An 18135-nucleotide genomic window follows, 5' to 3' on the forward strand; every position below is an offset into this window, starting at 1 on the left:
TGCTATGGTGACTGAAATAGCTCCTCCATCGACTTGATTATTCTTTCTCTTTTCTTGTTCTCTGCTGTCTTAACATGCCTTTTTTTCACCTGGCCTCCCTCTGTGTGTCTGCCTCTGTCACTGTTCCTCTCTTTCTTCCTTTCTCTAAGTGGATTATTGTTCAACTTTAATCTGTGGCAATTATGTCATAAAGGTGTCTTTATCTGGGTGTGAATGCGTCTGTATTCACACACATACCCAGCTCACAGGATTATTACAGCCAGTGTGTGAGAGCTAAACAGTAGGCTATGTGGAGAGAAGCCTAGACTGTTTTTCTTTTTTTCTTTTAAGTTTAAATGTTTTTTTATGTAGGAATCAGGTCACATTTACTCATTTCTTCCCCTTTTCTTATTCCCACAGATATTTTGTCCCTCTAAACAAATGAATTAATTATTTAAAAAGCAGGCATACTGTGGGCTAACCCTGAGACATGTTTGTTTTCTGGCCACTAGTATCTTTTCTACCACATCCAAATTCAGTTGCTGCTAGAACTGAAACATATAGTTGATTCATCCAGCTAATTGTGTGAAAATTAAGGTCCATCTTATTTTGATGAATTGTTGAAGACTTTCTCTGGTTCCAGCTTTCTATTGCAAGGATTTTCTTCAAAGATAATTAAGCAATATCACACGAGAGGGAGTGATGTTGTGCTCAAGACTCTGATTCAGTCGTTGGTACGAGGCTGCAGGCCAAGTGCCGAAGATAATCACAGCCTTGATGATATACAGCACAACACACGACCTCGAGTGTGATATTGCTTTTATACAACTGTTCTACTAGCATCTTTTATTTGTTAATACCAAGAAGCGACAACAGATTATGATTTGTTTGTTTAATTAATGATTTTTTTGGCACCGCCAACACAAATAGTTCTGCAACCGCTGGATGTTACAGCTGTTGCCTAGCAACACATAAACTTTTTCCTGCACGCTGTTTGCTAATCTGTGTTAGCTCAGTCTTCATGTTCTGCACAGAGCAGCTGCTTAGTATCATGAACATTTATCTTTGTGTTTTCAGTGAAATCAGTCTGTTAACAGATGCTGTGAGATTCAGATGAGTTAGTTTGATCAGACAGATCATCGCTGCAGTGTGTGTCCTCTCAGTGCTGTGATCTCCTTCACCTCATGTCCCGTATCAGAGAGTGTGTGTGTTTGTGTGTTGGAGTCGGTGTCAGTGTCGTTGTCGGTGTGTCTCAGGCTGTGGATAGTGTCAGATGAGTGTGTCCCTGTCTCATTGCACATCCTTGCAACATCTTTCAACAGCTGGTTTACTCCAAGTGAACGGCGGTTTACCGAAACCCGTCCATCACAGCTGCCCCCTCCTGGGCTTCCTCATAACTTTTAGTAACTCCAATATGTACAGTCAGCTCAAGACACACTTCAAAATCCCCTTCCTTTCTTGCTCGCCCTCCTCTCCTCACTCCTCTCTCTCCTTTCTCTCTCTCTCTCCCCTCCGTCAACCTGACAGCTACGTGAAATGTGCCAACTAGCTGTTTGAACCTGTGCTTACACCATGCTATAAACATATCCCACTCTTAAAACATATCCCACTTTCACTGCCACACTAATTAACGGATTTTGAACGGCCGTGAAGCCGAGTGATACATGCAGACTTAAAAGTTAAGGATGTTGTACTCCTGTATCAGCACTCATGGAATGCCTCTCGATCAATCAAATTGCTTGGTTGTAACTAACTGTTGTATAATTAACTATAGCCTTTATACCTAAAAATTGCTCGATGGAGCTGCAACAAAGTCCCTTCTTTGTGCTACCTTTGCATTTTTACACAGACCCAAACAACAGCAGCATAATGCAACTCTTCTTTGAGTTGGTGACTAAGTGCAACTAGCTGCTTTTTAAATCTCTCTTATTGGGTCACACACATAGTACACCGTCAAAATGTCACACCAGTCACGTCTTCGGCCCTGTCCTGCCAGCTGTCCCCTCTGAACAGACAACATTACGGTGCTGTTACTACCTTCTGTGCTGGACCAAAGTCGAGACAACTCTGTCCCTCCCATTCTATGATCTTACTTTTTAAATAGAACAACGTGGCAGAATATTTGCACAATATTCCTGCCTCGACAGGCAGTGTGAAAGAAGCTCCTATGTCTTACAAAGTGTCACCTGCTATGTTCAAATGGAACTCATGAGCTCGTAGTAATGACATGGGAAACCGTGTACACAACATGCTTGGCGTTCAATCGGTTAAGTTGTGAGAGCACCGCTGCTAGGCAATGGCAACATGGATGCTGCTATCGGTGTCTAGAGGCCACCAAGGCAAACAGTTTAACAAGCTAGGGAGTCACATAATGCAGGTAATGAAAAGGCAGGGTCAGAGGAAAAACATTAGACCATTGGGATTCAACATTTTTCTCAGATATATTATAAAAATGCCATTACCAACTCTATAAGACTAAAGTTACCATATATGAACATACCATCCACTGAAAAATTAGAGTCCATGGCCTGCGCTGTTGCTGAAAGCTAAAGCTAACATGTCACAACTTGTGAACTTGGAGCTTCCAGAAAATTTCCACTTGCAAGGTTGTAAATACCACATGAGGGGGTCGTTCATATGGACTGATGTCATGAACATGGTAAACACAAACACAAACGAATGCACCAACTGTTTTGTGACATTATATAGACCAGACCAATAACCGAGTAAATTAATAAAAATAAAATAGAAGTGGTCAATAATGAAAAAGATAATTAGTTACAGCCCTGCTCTGTACTTCTAGAGCAAGCTTTTCATTTAATACGGCGGATTCTTTCCAGCCTTTATTAATGCAGAGCCTTTTTTTCCTCCAGCTTTTTATTCATCTTCCTCTGACCTTTCTCAAGCCCTCATTTCCTTCCTTTTTCTCTCTCTCTTCTTGTCTCCCTCCAACCCTCTGATCCCTTTCCTCTCTCCACTCATATCTTCTTATTGTTTTTTCCTTTTTCCATTCCTTTTTTGATCTGCAATGCATTTTTCATCCATCCTTTGGAACTAATCTGACTCTCTCTTTCTGTTCTCTGATAATCATTTCATCTCTCTGTCCACCAGGAACACTTTTTAGAGGTGGTAGGAGGCCAGGAGTTCCTGTTGCTCCCAGTGGAGGAGATGGAGAGGCTGCTCACGTCCGATGACGTAAACGTGCCAGACGAGGAAACCGTGGTAACCTCTTTGTTGACGTGGGTCCGTCATGATGCCGCCACACGACAGCGTCAGCTACCTTTGCTGCTGGCCCACATTCGACTGCCACTGCTGCAGCCACAGGTGAGAAATGCAAAGAACTCTAACATAACATACAGCAACTGACTTACTAGGAGGGACTATTATTGGTATTTTTAATAATAACATTGTGTCAAATAACGTTGAATGAAAACCGTGTGAAAGGAATTGCTGGTACTGATAAACCTACAGAGAATTATTCCCCAGATCTGCAGCTTTATTGAGATTTGTAGTGAGTTTTATCTCTTTCAGATGTCCAGCCACGACATGCCATTTTGGGTCACTGTCATTACTGTCATAGCCTCATTTTAAGCCACTACCTGCACCAAATAAACAGCAGACAAAGTTAGAGACTAGACAGTGAACAATAAGGAGCATTTAATAATTAAAAAGACAGATTTTTCTCCTTCAGAAGTTGGTAGAGACCAAAAACAGAGCTTAAAGAAAGTTAATATTGGACATGCATTCATCAGATGGACAGATACATAACAAAGTATGACTCTGTAACTGCTGGATAAATAAACAACTGTTTGAAGGTAGAAGGTGGATTTATTGGTCATTTTTTTAACAAAGTTTAAAAAACGAAATTACATTTTCCTTGATCCTTGATCCTTGACCTACTACATCTTTGGAGTTGAAGGTTGAGTTAATTAAAATCAGCAGCTTCTATGAAGATTCCACCCAGTTGCTCGGTGATGTTGCTGCAGATGGCATCGTTCAATTCCTGCAGTGCATTTTTTGAACTTGAATCAGAGTCTTGTGTCCAAATAGACCCCACAAGGTCAGTCCATCCGGGATGTCAGGTGTTAACCATGTCTCTGCGAAGATGTGATCAGAGCAGTCCAAGATCTCCCAGTGCCAAAGAGCCAAAATCAAGTTAGCCATTTAAACATGTTTTATCTGACCCAACTTGCCACAATATCTTTAATTGCATGTTTAATGATCTCTTCTGATACCTCAATCCAACACTAGTACTTTTGTCTAGTTTTGAAATCTTTACATCTCACTGTGTCAAACTCATTGGAACAATTTCTTTGTAAAGTAACAAGGGGATAGACTTTACTATTGCACTAAAAACTGAGGCCTAGTCCACACAGACAGTTATTTTTTAAAACAGTATTTTCCCTCCCTCATTCTAAAAAAAACCCCAAACCAATCTTGTCCACATCAGCAATTATAAGAAAAATATCTGTCCAAACTAAATGCAAAAAATGCAGTTGTAGTGACGTCAAGAGTGTGCCAAACTAGCAGCAGGTGATATAACCTAACCCTAAAGCAGAAGAACTCTTTATAACTTTCCTTAGCAGCAGTCTGTTGAGTTTGAATCATAGTGTGGACAGTTAATCAGTCGAGGAGTTTGTGGTTGGATCGATTAGAGCTGATCAGATCAAATCAATGTATTACACCCATGCTACACTGCCTGCATCAGCAGCATGTGTGTGTTGTGTTTGTGTAGTGACAATGCAGGGGCTTGCACAGCTCCACAAACAGATGGAGTATCATCTTTTTATTGTGGAAATACAGTACTTATAGCAGCAGGCAGCTCTTCAGCAGCACCACAGCAGTAACACTGTCTGTGTGAACACCATACAAATGCGAGCCGCTGCCGTTTAGTGAGGTCGCCTTCCCACGCTGCTCACACAGGCAGTGTGGCCCAGGCATAAGATTAGAGGATCAGCTGCTGAAGAGGCAAGTGAAAGCAAACTTTTAGACCCAGTGCTGGACTGCAGAGTGCATGGTTTCCATGGGAACAAATCCAGTTTCATCTAAATATAATGGACAACACTAAAATGAGAGTGCTGGTGCTCTAATAAATAGAACATTCTATGAATTAATGAATGAAGTTTCATTCTTGGTGCAGCTGCTGGTCCGTCTGTGCCCAGAGTGCGCTTTGCTCTCTAAGAGTGTTGTGTTTCTTATAGCTGAACGATATATAAATTCCAACAGTACTCTGACTGAGCTGTCCATCTCCAAAAATAGAAAATGAATACGTGGCAGCAAATGCTGATATCTTGGCAGCCGTCACAAGCAAATAGATGTGTGGGAAACCCTCATAAGGTTAGTATTGGCACTGATACTGATTTGGAATATTGTTTTGTGACATCCCTGTTATTAATAATCATAATAAAATAGTAGAATGTTGTCAAAGAGTTTTATATCTGTCAGTGTCACTACATGATCAGATGCCTCTCTCTGTCTCTTAATCTTTTCCTATGTCTCATCTCTGCTGTCTCTTCTCTCTCACTCTTAAATCAGTTAAATCGTTAATAATGAATCTGTATGTTTCTGAGAAGCAAAGAAAAGACTTATTACACAGACTAATACAAGAACATATTGAAGGAGCTTTGTCAAAGTTGTCAGTGTCTTATTATCAATTACAACAAAGTATGAGGCAAGAGTTTGTATTAGTAGTCCTTTGCTGGTCTTCTTCTATGGACAAATTGGTCTCTTGCTCTCTTTCCCCCTCCCTTCTTTGCTCGCTTCGCCTGGCTCCAGTCTGTCTCTCACTCTCTATCCTCTTTAGGCAATTACAGGAACAATAACCATTAACAGTAGATAACAATCATTACTCTGTCACGTGTGTGTTTGTGTTTCTTGTTTGTGTGCGTGTCTGTATTTGTGTCTGCGTGTGTGCATGTACCTCCTCCTCTATCCTCTTACCATCTTGTGCAGCAAAGTATCTTGACTGGTACTGCTGTGAAGTTTATATGCCAGGCAGAACCTCAGTTAGTGCCTAGGGCGTTGGATGCACACACACACCCGTTTTAAACCTTAATTAAGTGTGATATCGCTCTTAACTGCAGCTAAATTATCTGTTCTCTTCATCTCCCTTATCAGTCATTTCCCTCCCTATATATAAAGAAACTGGGTAGATAAAACTCCCCTTGTGGGCCCCCCCTTCTTCTTTTCATCTTCTCTGCCAGCGTCTATACATCTCCCGGGTTTGCACTTATGCGGTTCACAGTATGAACACCTGAGATATACGACTTTGCCCTGGTCAGCTGAAATCACAAGTAGCTGTAACATGTAATCAGGCAGCAAGATGGATGGGGGAAAGGTAAAGCAGTAGAAAGCAGCAGAGCAGAGAGAGCTGAGTGTTTGTTCAACCTTTAACAGTATATCACCACCGCCACCAAACTGCTAAACTGATGAATAAATCAACATTCAGCAACGTCATGAGCTGAGACATCCCAATAAAACGATGTAAAAACCTCACACAGACAACCGATCGATATTCATCAACCAATTAGTCAGCTCTCTATCCAGACCGCTGTGCCATTCCTCATCAAGAGGATGTCAGTACACCAAATTAATACCTTTAATCCCTTCAACACATACGCACACATACACACACAAACACAGAAATACACCTGGTCTAATCTTCTCAGAGGAGCATGTGTGCGCTGTTAATCTGACATTGTGAACCAAACCGAGGTGCGTGTTGTGTCTTCGTTAATAACAATCGTTAATTAATCTGATGAAGTAGAGCTGGACAATATGTGAAAAAAATCCAAATATGTTGATATTGTGACAATATTGTAGGATTGACTTTTGGTGCTATTGCAAAAATATTAAGTCAATGAGATTTTTAATGAACAGCCAAACAGTCTGATGAGTTCAGAAAACTACATCACTTTACTGTAATACAGCCTTTAAAACCAAGAACAGACAACTTATGATATTACAATATCCAAAATCTCAGATGACATTTAGTCTCATATCACGTTATCGATGTAATATTGATACATTGCCCAGCCCTAGAGCTGATTTTTTGTTTTTAGCGATTAATCATTGGTCTTAAAATTACCTGATAATGTTTTCAATTACGAATACAATTGCATTTAAAAAAAACAAAACACAAAAACAAACTATCAGGTCTTGCTTCTTTTTGCTCACCTTTGTGACAAAAATTTTAAAACCCAGATATATTCAGTTTGCTAACATAGAAGACAAACAAAAGCAGCAAATTTTCTCATCTGGGCTGGAACCAGTGTTCATTTTAACAAGAATTTCAAATGTTGTAGTCTTAGTCGCTTGCTAAAAGTTATAGTCGGTTGAAAATCACATATTAGTCCTTTTTTGGGGGGTTGAGATTCGGTTAGTGGAATTCCATTTAGTTTTAGTTGATCCTGACAATAAAAATTCCACAGAAAGGCACGAGCGTACCCTGAATGTTGAGTCATCAAGGCTAATAATGTGTTTTTGACTTCTTCTTTAATATCATGTAAAAATGAACGCCTACATTTATTTATATCACTACTGCTTTACATTATTGATATCGCTGAGGTTTTAGGTATCATATTTCAGTCAGTAGTCAAATTTATACCAAATAAGTCAAATGTTACCCAAATTTGTTAGTGTCTGTTTTTGAGTGGTAAGAAATCATAAATCATCTTTTAGGAGTAGATGTTCACTGTAAGCTGGTTCCACTCTGTTCAATTCAACAGTGTGTTAACAGCATAAGGCTGTCTTCTCAAACAGAGACAACTACTTCATCTTGTTCATTCAATTCAGTTTTATTTGTAAGGCTCGATATCACAAATCGCAATTTGCCTCAGAGGGCATTGCAACATTCAGCATCCCTCTGTCCTCGAAGCCTCACAGCAGATAAGGGAAACACTCTTTAATGGAAAAAAGGTAGAAACCTCACAAAGAGCAACTGTGGAGGAATCTGTCTTCTACATATCTTTGAGGCATAATGAACAAAAATTTCCCGGTTTTTGTTGTCGCTGTTTTTTTCTTTGATTTATGTCAACATCAAGGTCATTAAATAAGATGTCAGTAAATACTTATTGTCAAAACTTTTGTTGACAAACAAACACTGTCTGGAACCAGTGAATTCTTTGTGTTTTTGCTCAAACCAAACTAAGAGTCTACACTCATGTTAACTTGCGCACAATGTCAATGAGTTAGTTTGGCGTGCTAAAAAACATTTGCAAATTAGCACTAAACATGAAGTACAGCTGAGGCTGATGGGGACAGAGTCAAAAAGTCAGGATCACCAAAGTTAATACGCATCATTCTCTATGTTTCATGGGTATCTGAACCCAAATTCATGGCGGTCCAACCATTACTTCACACATGTGAACCCTAATCATGAAAAATGAGGTGACTTAGACAAGAGGCCATGTTTAGACAAGAAAGGCCCTACTAAAAACAGAAAAGTCTTTCCTTTGCATTTAAAAAAAAAATCTGCATTCATATAACATTGTGAGAACATTCCTCGTGTAGAGGGATCCCCGAAAACAACCGAAAACGCTGTAGTATGCATGCCTTTGTGATAACACACCAGGGAGGAGCACCACTCAGTGATGTCACCGTTCTCACAGGATCCCTGCATTGCCAGTTTACACAGTAACAGAAGGGCTTGTGTTTTTGGTTTTTTTTTAAATTACACTCTAAAACCCGCTTTTAAAAGTTTATGTTTTCAGGCCCTAAAACACAGTTGCCGTGTGAACAAAAGGCCAAACTGCAGAGTTTCATGCAAGAACAGTTACCGTGTAAACAGCCCCAAAAAGTCATCATGTTTCATGAATGTAAGCAACTGACACTCCAACAATGCCATCCACTTAAAATGACTCAATTGATTTAATTTCTATCAAAATATTTGCTCATAAAATGTCTGTCAATCAGCTGATCAATTAATTGACTAATAGTTTCAGCTTTGAGTACAAGTATGTCTTTCAACAGATATGAGAAGGGAGTAAAGCATAAAAAATGTGCTTTTGTAACAAATGGACATAGTTCATGGTGTAACAGAGAGGGAGGGAGCACTACTTTCTCACTTCCCACTGTGAGGTAAAGAGAGGACAGAGAGGAGAAGGTGGGGCCTCTGCAGGATTCAGTCTTATCTCGCCCTCCACACTCAATCCTTCACTGTGTGATGGATAAATAGCGAAGGAGAGGACAAACACCGTTTTCTATCTCTGTCCTTCTTTATCTCTCTCACACACAGATACACACACACACACACACACACACACACACAAAAGAATGCCGAAATAGGGTTCGCCCTAATTTGTCCCTCTGTGATTGTGTGCAATGGAAGCATGGGTTCACCCTGGCGTGTAAGCTGCTTATCCATTTACCATGCCTGCTTTACACTCCACGTCTGGCTGGGAAAATTGATTTCATATTCAGCCACCAAATTGAATTATTTGGGCCGAATCTTCCTTTTTGTGGTGGCAGACAATGCAGAGGGGAAGAAAGAGGGCAGTAAAAAAAAAAAGATTTTGCTTTTCCTCCCCTCTTTTTATCAGATGTCCTTTATTATTCTTGTTCTCTGTGATTAAATCTCAGCAGCCATGTCGGAGCATCCCCACTGACTTATCTTCAGCCAACACACACACACACACACACACACACACACACACGCAGGTATACGCACAGTCTGAAAACTTCAAATGACTTTTATAAAAAATCTGACTCCTCTTGAACCTCTGCTGCTTTCACATCTGTTAACACACATACACACACACGCAAACACACACCTATCTAAATGTAAATCATGTAATTCTTGCCTTCAGGGAAAACTTGCTTCGCACCACCCTGCCTCGCTCCCAGGCAGTGATTTCCTGTGGATGTATTTTAAGGAACAGACTGGTGGATTGAAGTGCTTCGTGCTGCAGCCCTTGGCTTTCTCTGTGTGTGTGTGTCTGTGTGTGTCTGTGTGTGTCTGTGTGTGTTATCATAGATGAGGTTAGAGGGTATGGACTAGAGAGCTGATGAGATGCTGAGGACAGATTAGTCCTCTAGTGTGTCAGATGATGACTGTAAGCGGGCGGGCGTGTGTGTGTGTGTGTGTGTGTGTGTGTGAACACTAATGGCTGCTGGTCTGATCTAATCTCTCAATCAATGAGAGAACAGCTTCCTTTCGATCCTTAGACCTCCACAATCAGTGATAACATCGTGACCCACTCTTGCCCACACATGCTGTACACACATGCTCTGCATTTGCCTAACTACTTTTTGAAAGGGTTTCCACATGACGTGTTTGTGTTTTGGGTATTTTTTGTGTGTGTAGTTCTTGGCAGACCTGGAGTCCAACCCTCTGCTCAGGGACAGTATGGAGTGCCAGCGGCTGCTGATGGAAGGGATGAAGTATCACCTCTTGCCCCAGCGTCGGCCCCTGCTTCAGAGTCCTCGCACACGGCCTCGCAAGGCCACTGTTGGGGCCATGTTCGCTGTAGGGGGCATGGACGCTACCAAAGGTAGAACAGCCACTTATACAACCTGACATTATATTCAGTATATATGTATATACGCCGAAAACTCCCATTTATTGCAACAAAAGTTTTTACGCTCACATGAGGTGGTATCTCAGGCAGTTTAAAAAAGCCATATTACGCAAAACTGTAATGTGAGCACTTTTTTGGCTTTCATAGGTGGCATGATGCAGCAGGCACAGAAAGAGGTGTTACTGCAATGCATAAGTCTTCAAAACATCAGGAAGTTTTTAATCCACAATTCCTCCGTGAAATTGTGGACTATCACCTCATACATGGCTGCTTCCATGTATAAGGGCCTTGCCTTTAAATTATCGCTCGCATAGCACGCCTACATCGCCTTGGATTGGAAATAATGACGGCTAGTGCGGTGGCTGCAATAGAAATAAGGCGGCTAATGTTTTGAACATCCATGTTTCTTAGAATGTTATTGCCAGAGGAGAAATTGCATAACATCACTCAGTGGAAACGCAGTCATCTCACAATTGTGTTTTGTTGACATTTTGAAAATATCGCTTAAGTTTTGCACAAATCTGTAATGGAAACCCGCCCATTGAGACATTGACAGGTAAAGTAAATGACATTGATCGCTTTGTCCAATGCTCTGCTGGGAAACCTGGGTGCTGGCATTCATGTGGACATGACTTGATGCACTCCACCAAAACAAATATAGTTACTGAATAAGTACCCCCCCAGCAGTACAATGTGCCTCCCCACTCCGTGAAAACTGCTCAGGAATGGCCCGAGACCTCTGTCTGGCATTTGTTGGATGTGCAGGTGTGCTGTCTCGCAAACCAATCGGACTCAAAGGGTCTGCTGCCAATGCCCTGGTACCAGACACTACAGGACATCACCAGAGGTCCTGTGTCCATGACTCACCAAGTCCAAAGCACCACCCTGGATTGAAGCATGAACTGTGGAGGCATGAGTGCAGGATGTCTGAGGTACCGGCACGTCCCATGGATGCTTGATCAGGTTTGGATCTGGAGAATTTGGAGGCCAGATAGAAACCTTGAAGTCTTAAACACATTCCTCGAGTCTTGAGCGATCTTGGAGTGTGGCATGGTTTATCATACTGCTTTAGGGGCCACTGCCATAGGGAGGTGCCATTGCCATGAGGAGGTGTACCTAGTCTGGAATGGTGGGTGGGTGTTGTGTGTCAAGTTGCATCCACATGAATACTCAGAGAGCAGCCAGGAAAAAAAGGGTCTCTGCCAAACTCAAACTGGGAACATTGCCATTTTGTGGTCAGCATCTGGCATGAAGCTGCAACCAATAATCAATAGGTCAGTCAACAAAATCAAATAAATCAGCAGCTGTTTTGACATATGATTGGTTTGAATTTTTAAGCAAATGTACCACAAAGTGCAAGACATTTAGATTCACAATTCAGAAAATTATTTTTATTTTTAAAAATGCTGTGTAATCTTTCTTTCAGAGAACTTAAAATGATAATAGTTGCTAATTTTAAATAATTACATTTCATTAGAAAAATAAATTTTCTTGTTTTTTTGTGTTTGCTTTGTTTTATTTTTGCTAATTTTCATGTAATTTTCTGGTATTTTTGACTTTTTTTTTTTTCTGCTAAATTCTGTGTAATTTCTTTTTAAGTTGTTCACTGCCTTTTTCCCGTGTTTTTGAAAGAAATCAAGACAATTTGCCCAAAATTCAAGGGGTTAAAAGAGGAGTAAATGAAAGTGGTATACTCCTACCTTGACCTGATGTCTCAAGAGGGTGTTTCCTGGTCTGGTTCATCAGATGCCCAAAATTAGGGCACATCAGGGGCCACGGGTTAATTTGACATGTTTTGCTGTTTTCTGCAGGTGCTACCAGTATCGAGCAGTACTGTCTGCGGCGGGACACATGGAGGCAGGTAGCCACCATGAGCGGACGGAGACTGCAGTTTGGCGTAGCTGTCCTTGATGGCCGTCTCTATGTGGTTGGCGGCCGCGATGGACTGAAGACCCTCAACACTGTGGAGTGTTACAACCCGCACAGCAAGACGTGGAGCGTCATGCCTCCCATGTCCACACACAGGCATGGCTTAGGTGAGCCTGTGATTGAATAAGAATGTGATACAAGTACAGGGGAAGCTGATGCGAGCTCAGAAAGGTCAATTAGGGCAGCAATTTTGAGTATGGTGATCCTAAAAATAAAATGTCTTGGCTTCTAACAGAGAGAGCTCAAAGGTCGGTTTAAGCTACACAACAGTGCCTCAACAGTAAGTGATCCGGTGTCATGCTCAAGAGTACTCCAGCAGTCTGAACTTGTGCACCTTGTTTTTAGGACAGTCTCCCCACTCACTGTGCAAGCCCACTATTACAATGACAATATTCGATAAGGCGTGCTATGCTGGTGCTCCAGTGCTCCAGTGTTTTTATAAATGTTTGCGTGTATTTGCGTGTGTGTGTGTGTGTGTGTGTGAGTGAAGGGATCCACACACATCTGGCACCACAGATGTTCTGCCAGATAAATCCCTCGAGTGCAGAGGTGTCAACATGCTGCTAACTCTGCACGCCTGATGTCCAGGGTGTAGCTGCACAATGCACACATAGTAAAAACTCACACTCGTGTGCCAAACCTGTGTGGTTTTATGAGCTTGTCCAGCCAACAGTGTTTTGGTAAGTTGCCATGATTCAATCATGCACATCGTGTTGTGTATCGCAGGTGTAGCTGTTCTAGAGGGGCCCATGTACGCAGTAGGAGGACATGATGGCTGGAGCTACCTCAGCACAGTGGAAAGGTAAGAGGATACTTCACACAGATGTTTCCATGTATAATTCACTTAAAGGATCAGTTCACACACATTACAAAAAATAAATGCATTTTCTCATGTACATCTTATCTAGCTATGCAGAGGGTTTTTTTTTTTTTAATTTAGCCAGGTTTTGTGATATTCCTATCTCCATGCTAGTACAATGAGTTGACAGATTCATGACTGTTCATGGGGACTATTTCTTCAGTTGAAAATAATTAAAATACAAACTTTTGACAGCATCATTGTATTATTTAGAATAACTCAAGAGCTGTCTTTGGAGAGAGATGTTACTGCTGAGAGATGTAGGGCTGTGAATATACAATCTCTTAACTGGGCTGTCAGTTTCATCACTTGTTGAAACATTTCTCAAAATTCAGATTAGCCCTGTATTATTATGTGCAGATCTGAAAAGTTTTTTAATTTTTTTTTACTAGGTGGGACCCCCAAGCTCGCCAGTGGAGCTTTGTTGCAAGTATGGCTACACCCAGAAGCACAGTGGGAGTAGCTGTTCTCAATGGCAAGTAAGTAAATCCATTTAGATATCGCTACACACATCTACATATATCCAAGTTAAAGATTCCACAATTAGAGCATTATTATAGCAACAAATCACTATTTGCTTTGGCACCCTGAGCAGTAAATGAAGTCCAAGCTTCTCTGTGGATTGTTCATGCACTGTATAAAATAATGGAAGTAGCCCACCTATTGATTTGTGGAGTCCCACTTTAAGCCTATAGTTTGGTATATTGGCGATCGCCATCTTCAATTTTTATTTTATTTATTTATTTATTTATTTTATGGTAGTCACCATATTTGGACAAGAAGGTCGAGCTAACCCTAACATTAGCTGCTAATTTGATAAGCACACTGATTTCATAGCTATTCTTAAATGAGATATTGCTAGTGCTAATTTTCCATTAAATCAAAATCTGCTCACCATAAAAACTGAATATCTGACTCTTTAGAGGGTCTTTAAGTACAATCAAACACTGAACAAGCCTTTTTCAACAACCAAAATGTTAAGATTAACTTTCCTGAACTGCAAACACACTAAAATAGGGACAGCTATGGCTATATTCTGGGGTTACGCCATGATACCGTCACTTAACCAATTTTGTTGCTGTGGTAGCAACTTGTAAACAGACAGCACCCACTTGTCACTCAAAGTGGCCCCACTCTTAACTATGCATAACTTTAAGTCTTAATAACATTTTAAGTGATATAAAATTATATTCCTGTGATTTTTGTTATGATTTTTTTCTGGATCACTATGGAAACATGTTTATTTCTGCTGTAAAGTTGGGCATTTTAAGATGGGGGTCTATGTGGACTGACTCGCTTTCGGAGCCAGCCTCAAGTGGCCACTCGAGGAACCACAATATTTGGCACCATCACACTGGCATCATTTTTCCACCCCAGAGGTTACCACTCGTATTTGTTGTGGTAAACTGGTCCGTCCGTGCGTACCTGTTATGTGTGTATCCCACAGGCTAGCTTATTGCTGCAGCTTTGCACTGTTCTCATACAGCTATTACTGATGATATAGGAACGATGAAGCATAGCCCTCACCCTATGGTTCTCGCCTGGCTGACAGTATGGAGCTATAGAAGGTGACTTATACATGTGGAGCCTGGCCTCTGTATGCCATGGAAATAGTCAGTTAATAAGCAAAATCTAGTGCTCATGGTTTAGACAGCACCAAACTGCTTTGGTCCTGCAGAAAGCACCCAAGCTCTTTTATGTTCTTGGGGAGAAATAATATGACTGTGACTGTAGAACGAGAAAATACTAAGAGCTTTACACTCCGCTGTTTGGGAGATGAAGGTAACGGAGATGAGGTTATATATATAATATATGTAATAACTGCCATGCATTCCTGCACCATTCTCTGCTACATCAAACAGTAATGGAACGAGGTGACGATACTTAAGAGTCACACAGCATAAGTCCACACAGTCCCTCGTGCACGAATGCACATATTAATAGTGTGATTTGATAAGTTTAGGAATTGAATCTCCTCAGTTGCCTGAGAGTTCTCCTGCAGCCAACAGCAGACGTTAGAAATGCAATAATGCGCTGTTGTTGTTATTATTCAGTGCCTCGTAGAGACGCTACAGAGGAAGGCTTTTTAGATGCTAATTAATACAGAAACAACTGATTTGTGCTAAGCATGCCCAGCAGTCGTGTGTGTGTGTGTGTGTGTGTGTGTGTGTGTGTGTGTGTGTGTGTGTGTGTGTGTGTGTGTGTGTGTGTGTGGGGCTGCATGCATTTGTGATTGTGTATGTACTGTATGTGTTGTGTATTCTCTGGGCTCTTTGCCTGATGGAGCTCATTACTTGCTTGACTGGTTCTAATGCACTTTTTTCTTCGTCCTCCCAACTCCACAGCCATAGTTATGTGCCTATAGACACACGCGCACGCACACACACGCACACACGCACACACACACAGAGTGACTGCTCGGGGTGTGATGCCCACAAGAGTTTTGGCTGATTGATTCTGCTCACCTCACTTTGTCCCCAAATCCTGAAAAGCTCACACAATACACACTCGTACCATCTGTTTCAGTGTCACTAAATTGAAGAGGGACTTCCAGAGTCCGGAAATGTCTGCAGTGTTTGTGTGGCAAGTGTTTTGTGTGTGTGTGTGTGTGTGTTCCAGAGGGTTAACATGATCTTGTGTCTCCTTCAGGTTGTATGCAGTAGGAGGTCGTGACGGCTCATCCTGCCTGCGTTCAGTGGAGTGTTTCGACCCCCACACCAACAGGTCAGTGACAAGGGACTTCGTTTGACCAGAATTAATTGCCGTCTCCTGATTTATTTCCTGTCTGCTGCACTTTCTAGTAAAGCGCCTCTGTGCCTTTAAGGTTATTTACCCACAGATCAAAGGAGACAGCTTACCCTCTCAGGATGTTAGAATAGACCACATTTAAACGGCTTCTGTTTACCAGGTACAGTCATTATGGTCTCCACTGGAATGGCAGAGACAAGGGCCTTATTGGTCCCCTGAAAAGAATCTTTAAAAAAACGGTGCAGATTTTGGAAGATTTCCACTTGGCACATTTGTAAGGTTGTGCTCAGCGTTGGAGACAGTGTAAAAGTGTTCTTTTTTTTTCTTCCTGATGTTTACATCCTCCATCTACAGGTGGAGTGGTTGTGCTCCAATGGCGAAAAGGCGTGGAGGTGTGGGTGTGGCCACATGGCATGGCTTCCTGTACGCCATCGGAGGTCATGATGCTCCGGCCTCATCCCTCGCATCTCGACTAAGTGACTGTGTGGAGAGGTGGGTCTTTATGTACTGGGTGCGTGCGTGTGCATGAAATGTAAAATTCTCAATTTAATGTGGGATGTAAATGCATACCTTTTTTTGCTGTCTTTTTAAGGTGATTTAGATTGTATTCAATGTCTTTTAGGTAATAAATCAGCACGTATGAAATTTGATTGATTAGACGATAGCATCTATAATAATTTAGCTTTTTATTTTAGAAGGGTTGGTAGAGATTTTGCAATACCGTTTTTACTGCAGGAGGTATTCAGAATAGACTATGTAGCAAATCAGGGCTAGATTTTCACTTTTCGCATTATTATTATTATTGTTCTCGGGATCCTTAAAGTTTTGTTTTTGAAAGAATTTTTGTTGTTTTTATTAATAGATTTTTTTTAACTTAACAGCACAGTGCTCTCCACATTCTCAAAGACATCTTAGATTTAAAAAAAGACACACAAAAAAACAATAACAATAAAATTTGAAAATAATTAAAATAGAGAAAATAAAGGGGGGAAAAAAACACCATCTATATTGAAAAAGGCAGATACATTAACAAAGGTTATGGTTATTTTAAATCATATCTTACTTGAATTTACAGAGTAGTTACTGTATCATGATATGTACTGCTATAATATAGTATACTATAATGATATAATATTATATATATTGTTACTGATGATTTTAGCCACCCACCCACCCCAATTCTTTATAGAAAAATTGGTCCGTTCTGTTCGTAACTGTTCTTCCAATACTGGAAGCAGGGAAACTGTTAGCCTTGCTCTGCTCAAAGTTAAAAACATGTTAAGTTCACCTCTACATGGCAGGTAATCTAACACATTGTATCTCATTTGTTTAACTAAGATGCAAACATTTCTTATTCACAATTTTGTATTTTATGGTTTTAGGGTGAGTTTTGTGAAGTAATTATTTTATCCATCTGTTAATTTCCGTTTGTGTATGGTTTATGCGAAATACAACATGTTACTCAATGAGCTTTAACAGATGCCGATTGTGCATTTTTTAAAAGCCAGGCTAGCTGTTTCCCCCCTGCTTCCAGTCTTTATGCAAAACTAAGCTAATCACCTGTTGCCATTCATCAATTCTGTCACCTAACTCTTGGACAAGAGGTAAATAGCTGATTTCCAAAAATGTTGGCCATGGCCATAAAAAACAGGTATTTTAATGTAATTTCTCACTCTGTATGTTGTGTGTGTGGTGATTGTGTACAGGTATGACCCTCAGACAGATGTGTGGACTGCAGTTGCCCCCATGAGCATCAGCAGAGATGCTGTTGGTGTTTGTCTCCTTGGCGACCGTCTCTATGCTGTGGGCGGTTATGATGGGCAGGTGTATCTCAATACTGTAGAAGCCTACGACCCTCAGACAAACGAGTGGACACAGGTACACACCTAAACACACACATACATGTAAATGCTGTTTATTTTTGTTAGGGAGGAAAGAGTCCATACAATGTAATGAGCTCTGTTCTCATACATACACATACCCAGCAGATTTCTATGTATCCACTTGCTTGTATTTACCTCGACACATTGACTGTATTTCAGTGAAAACAAGTAATAAATCATGATGTACACCAGTAAAGTTGTTATATAAACACACACAGTC

At 40.9% G+C, this 18135-nt stretch overlaps 1 protein-coding gene across 1 annotated transcript in view; it reads left to right on the top strand.

The window, feature by feature from the left end:
* The window catches only part of klhl5 (kelch-like family member 5), a 47716-nt gene that overhangs the window by 21544 nt on the left and 8037 nt on the right, over positions 1-18135 (top strand). Inside the window, exons 5-12 of the mRNA XM_042484941.2 lie at positions 3091-3303; positions 10283-10469; positions 12308-12532; positions 13152-13227; positions 13677-13763; positions 15934-16008; positions 16387-16524; positions 17739-17910. Of these exons, the coding sequence (XP_042340875.1) occupies positions 3091-3303; positions 10283-10469; positions 12308-12532; positions 13152-13227; positions 13677-13763; positions 15934-16008; positions 16387-16524; positions 17739-17910 (1173 nt within the window). The remainder of the gene's footprint in view (positions 1-3090; positions 3304-10282; positions 10470-12307; positions 12533-13151; positions 13228-13676; positions 13764-15933; positions 16009-16386; positions 16525-17738; positions 17911-18135) is intronic.

Source organism: Plectropomus leopardus, chromosome 3 (genome assembly GCF_026936395.1).
Source record: "Plectropomus leopardus strain MGB_pleo_1.0 chromosome 3, ASM2693639v1, whole genome shotgun sequence".
Classification (NCBI taxonomy): domain Eukaryota; kingdom Metazoa; phylum Chordata; class Actinopteri; order Perciformes; family Serranidae; genus Plectropomus; species Plectropomus leopardus.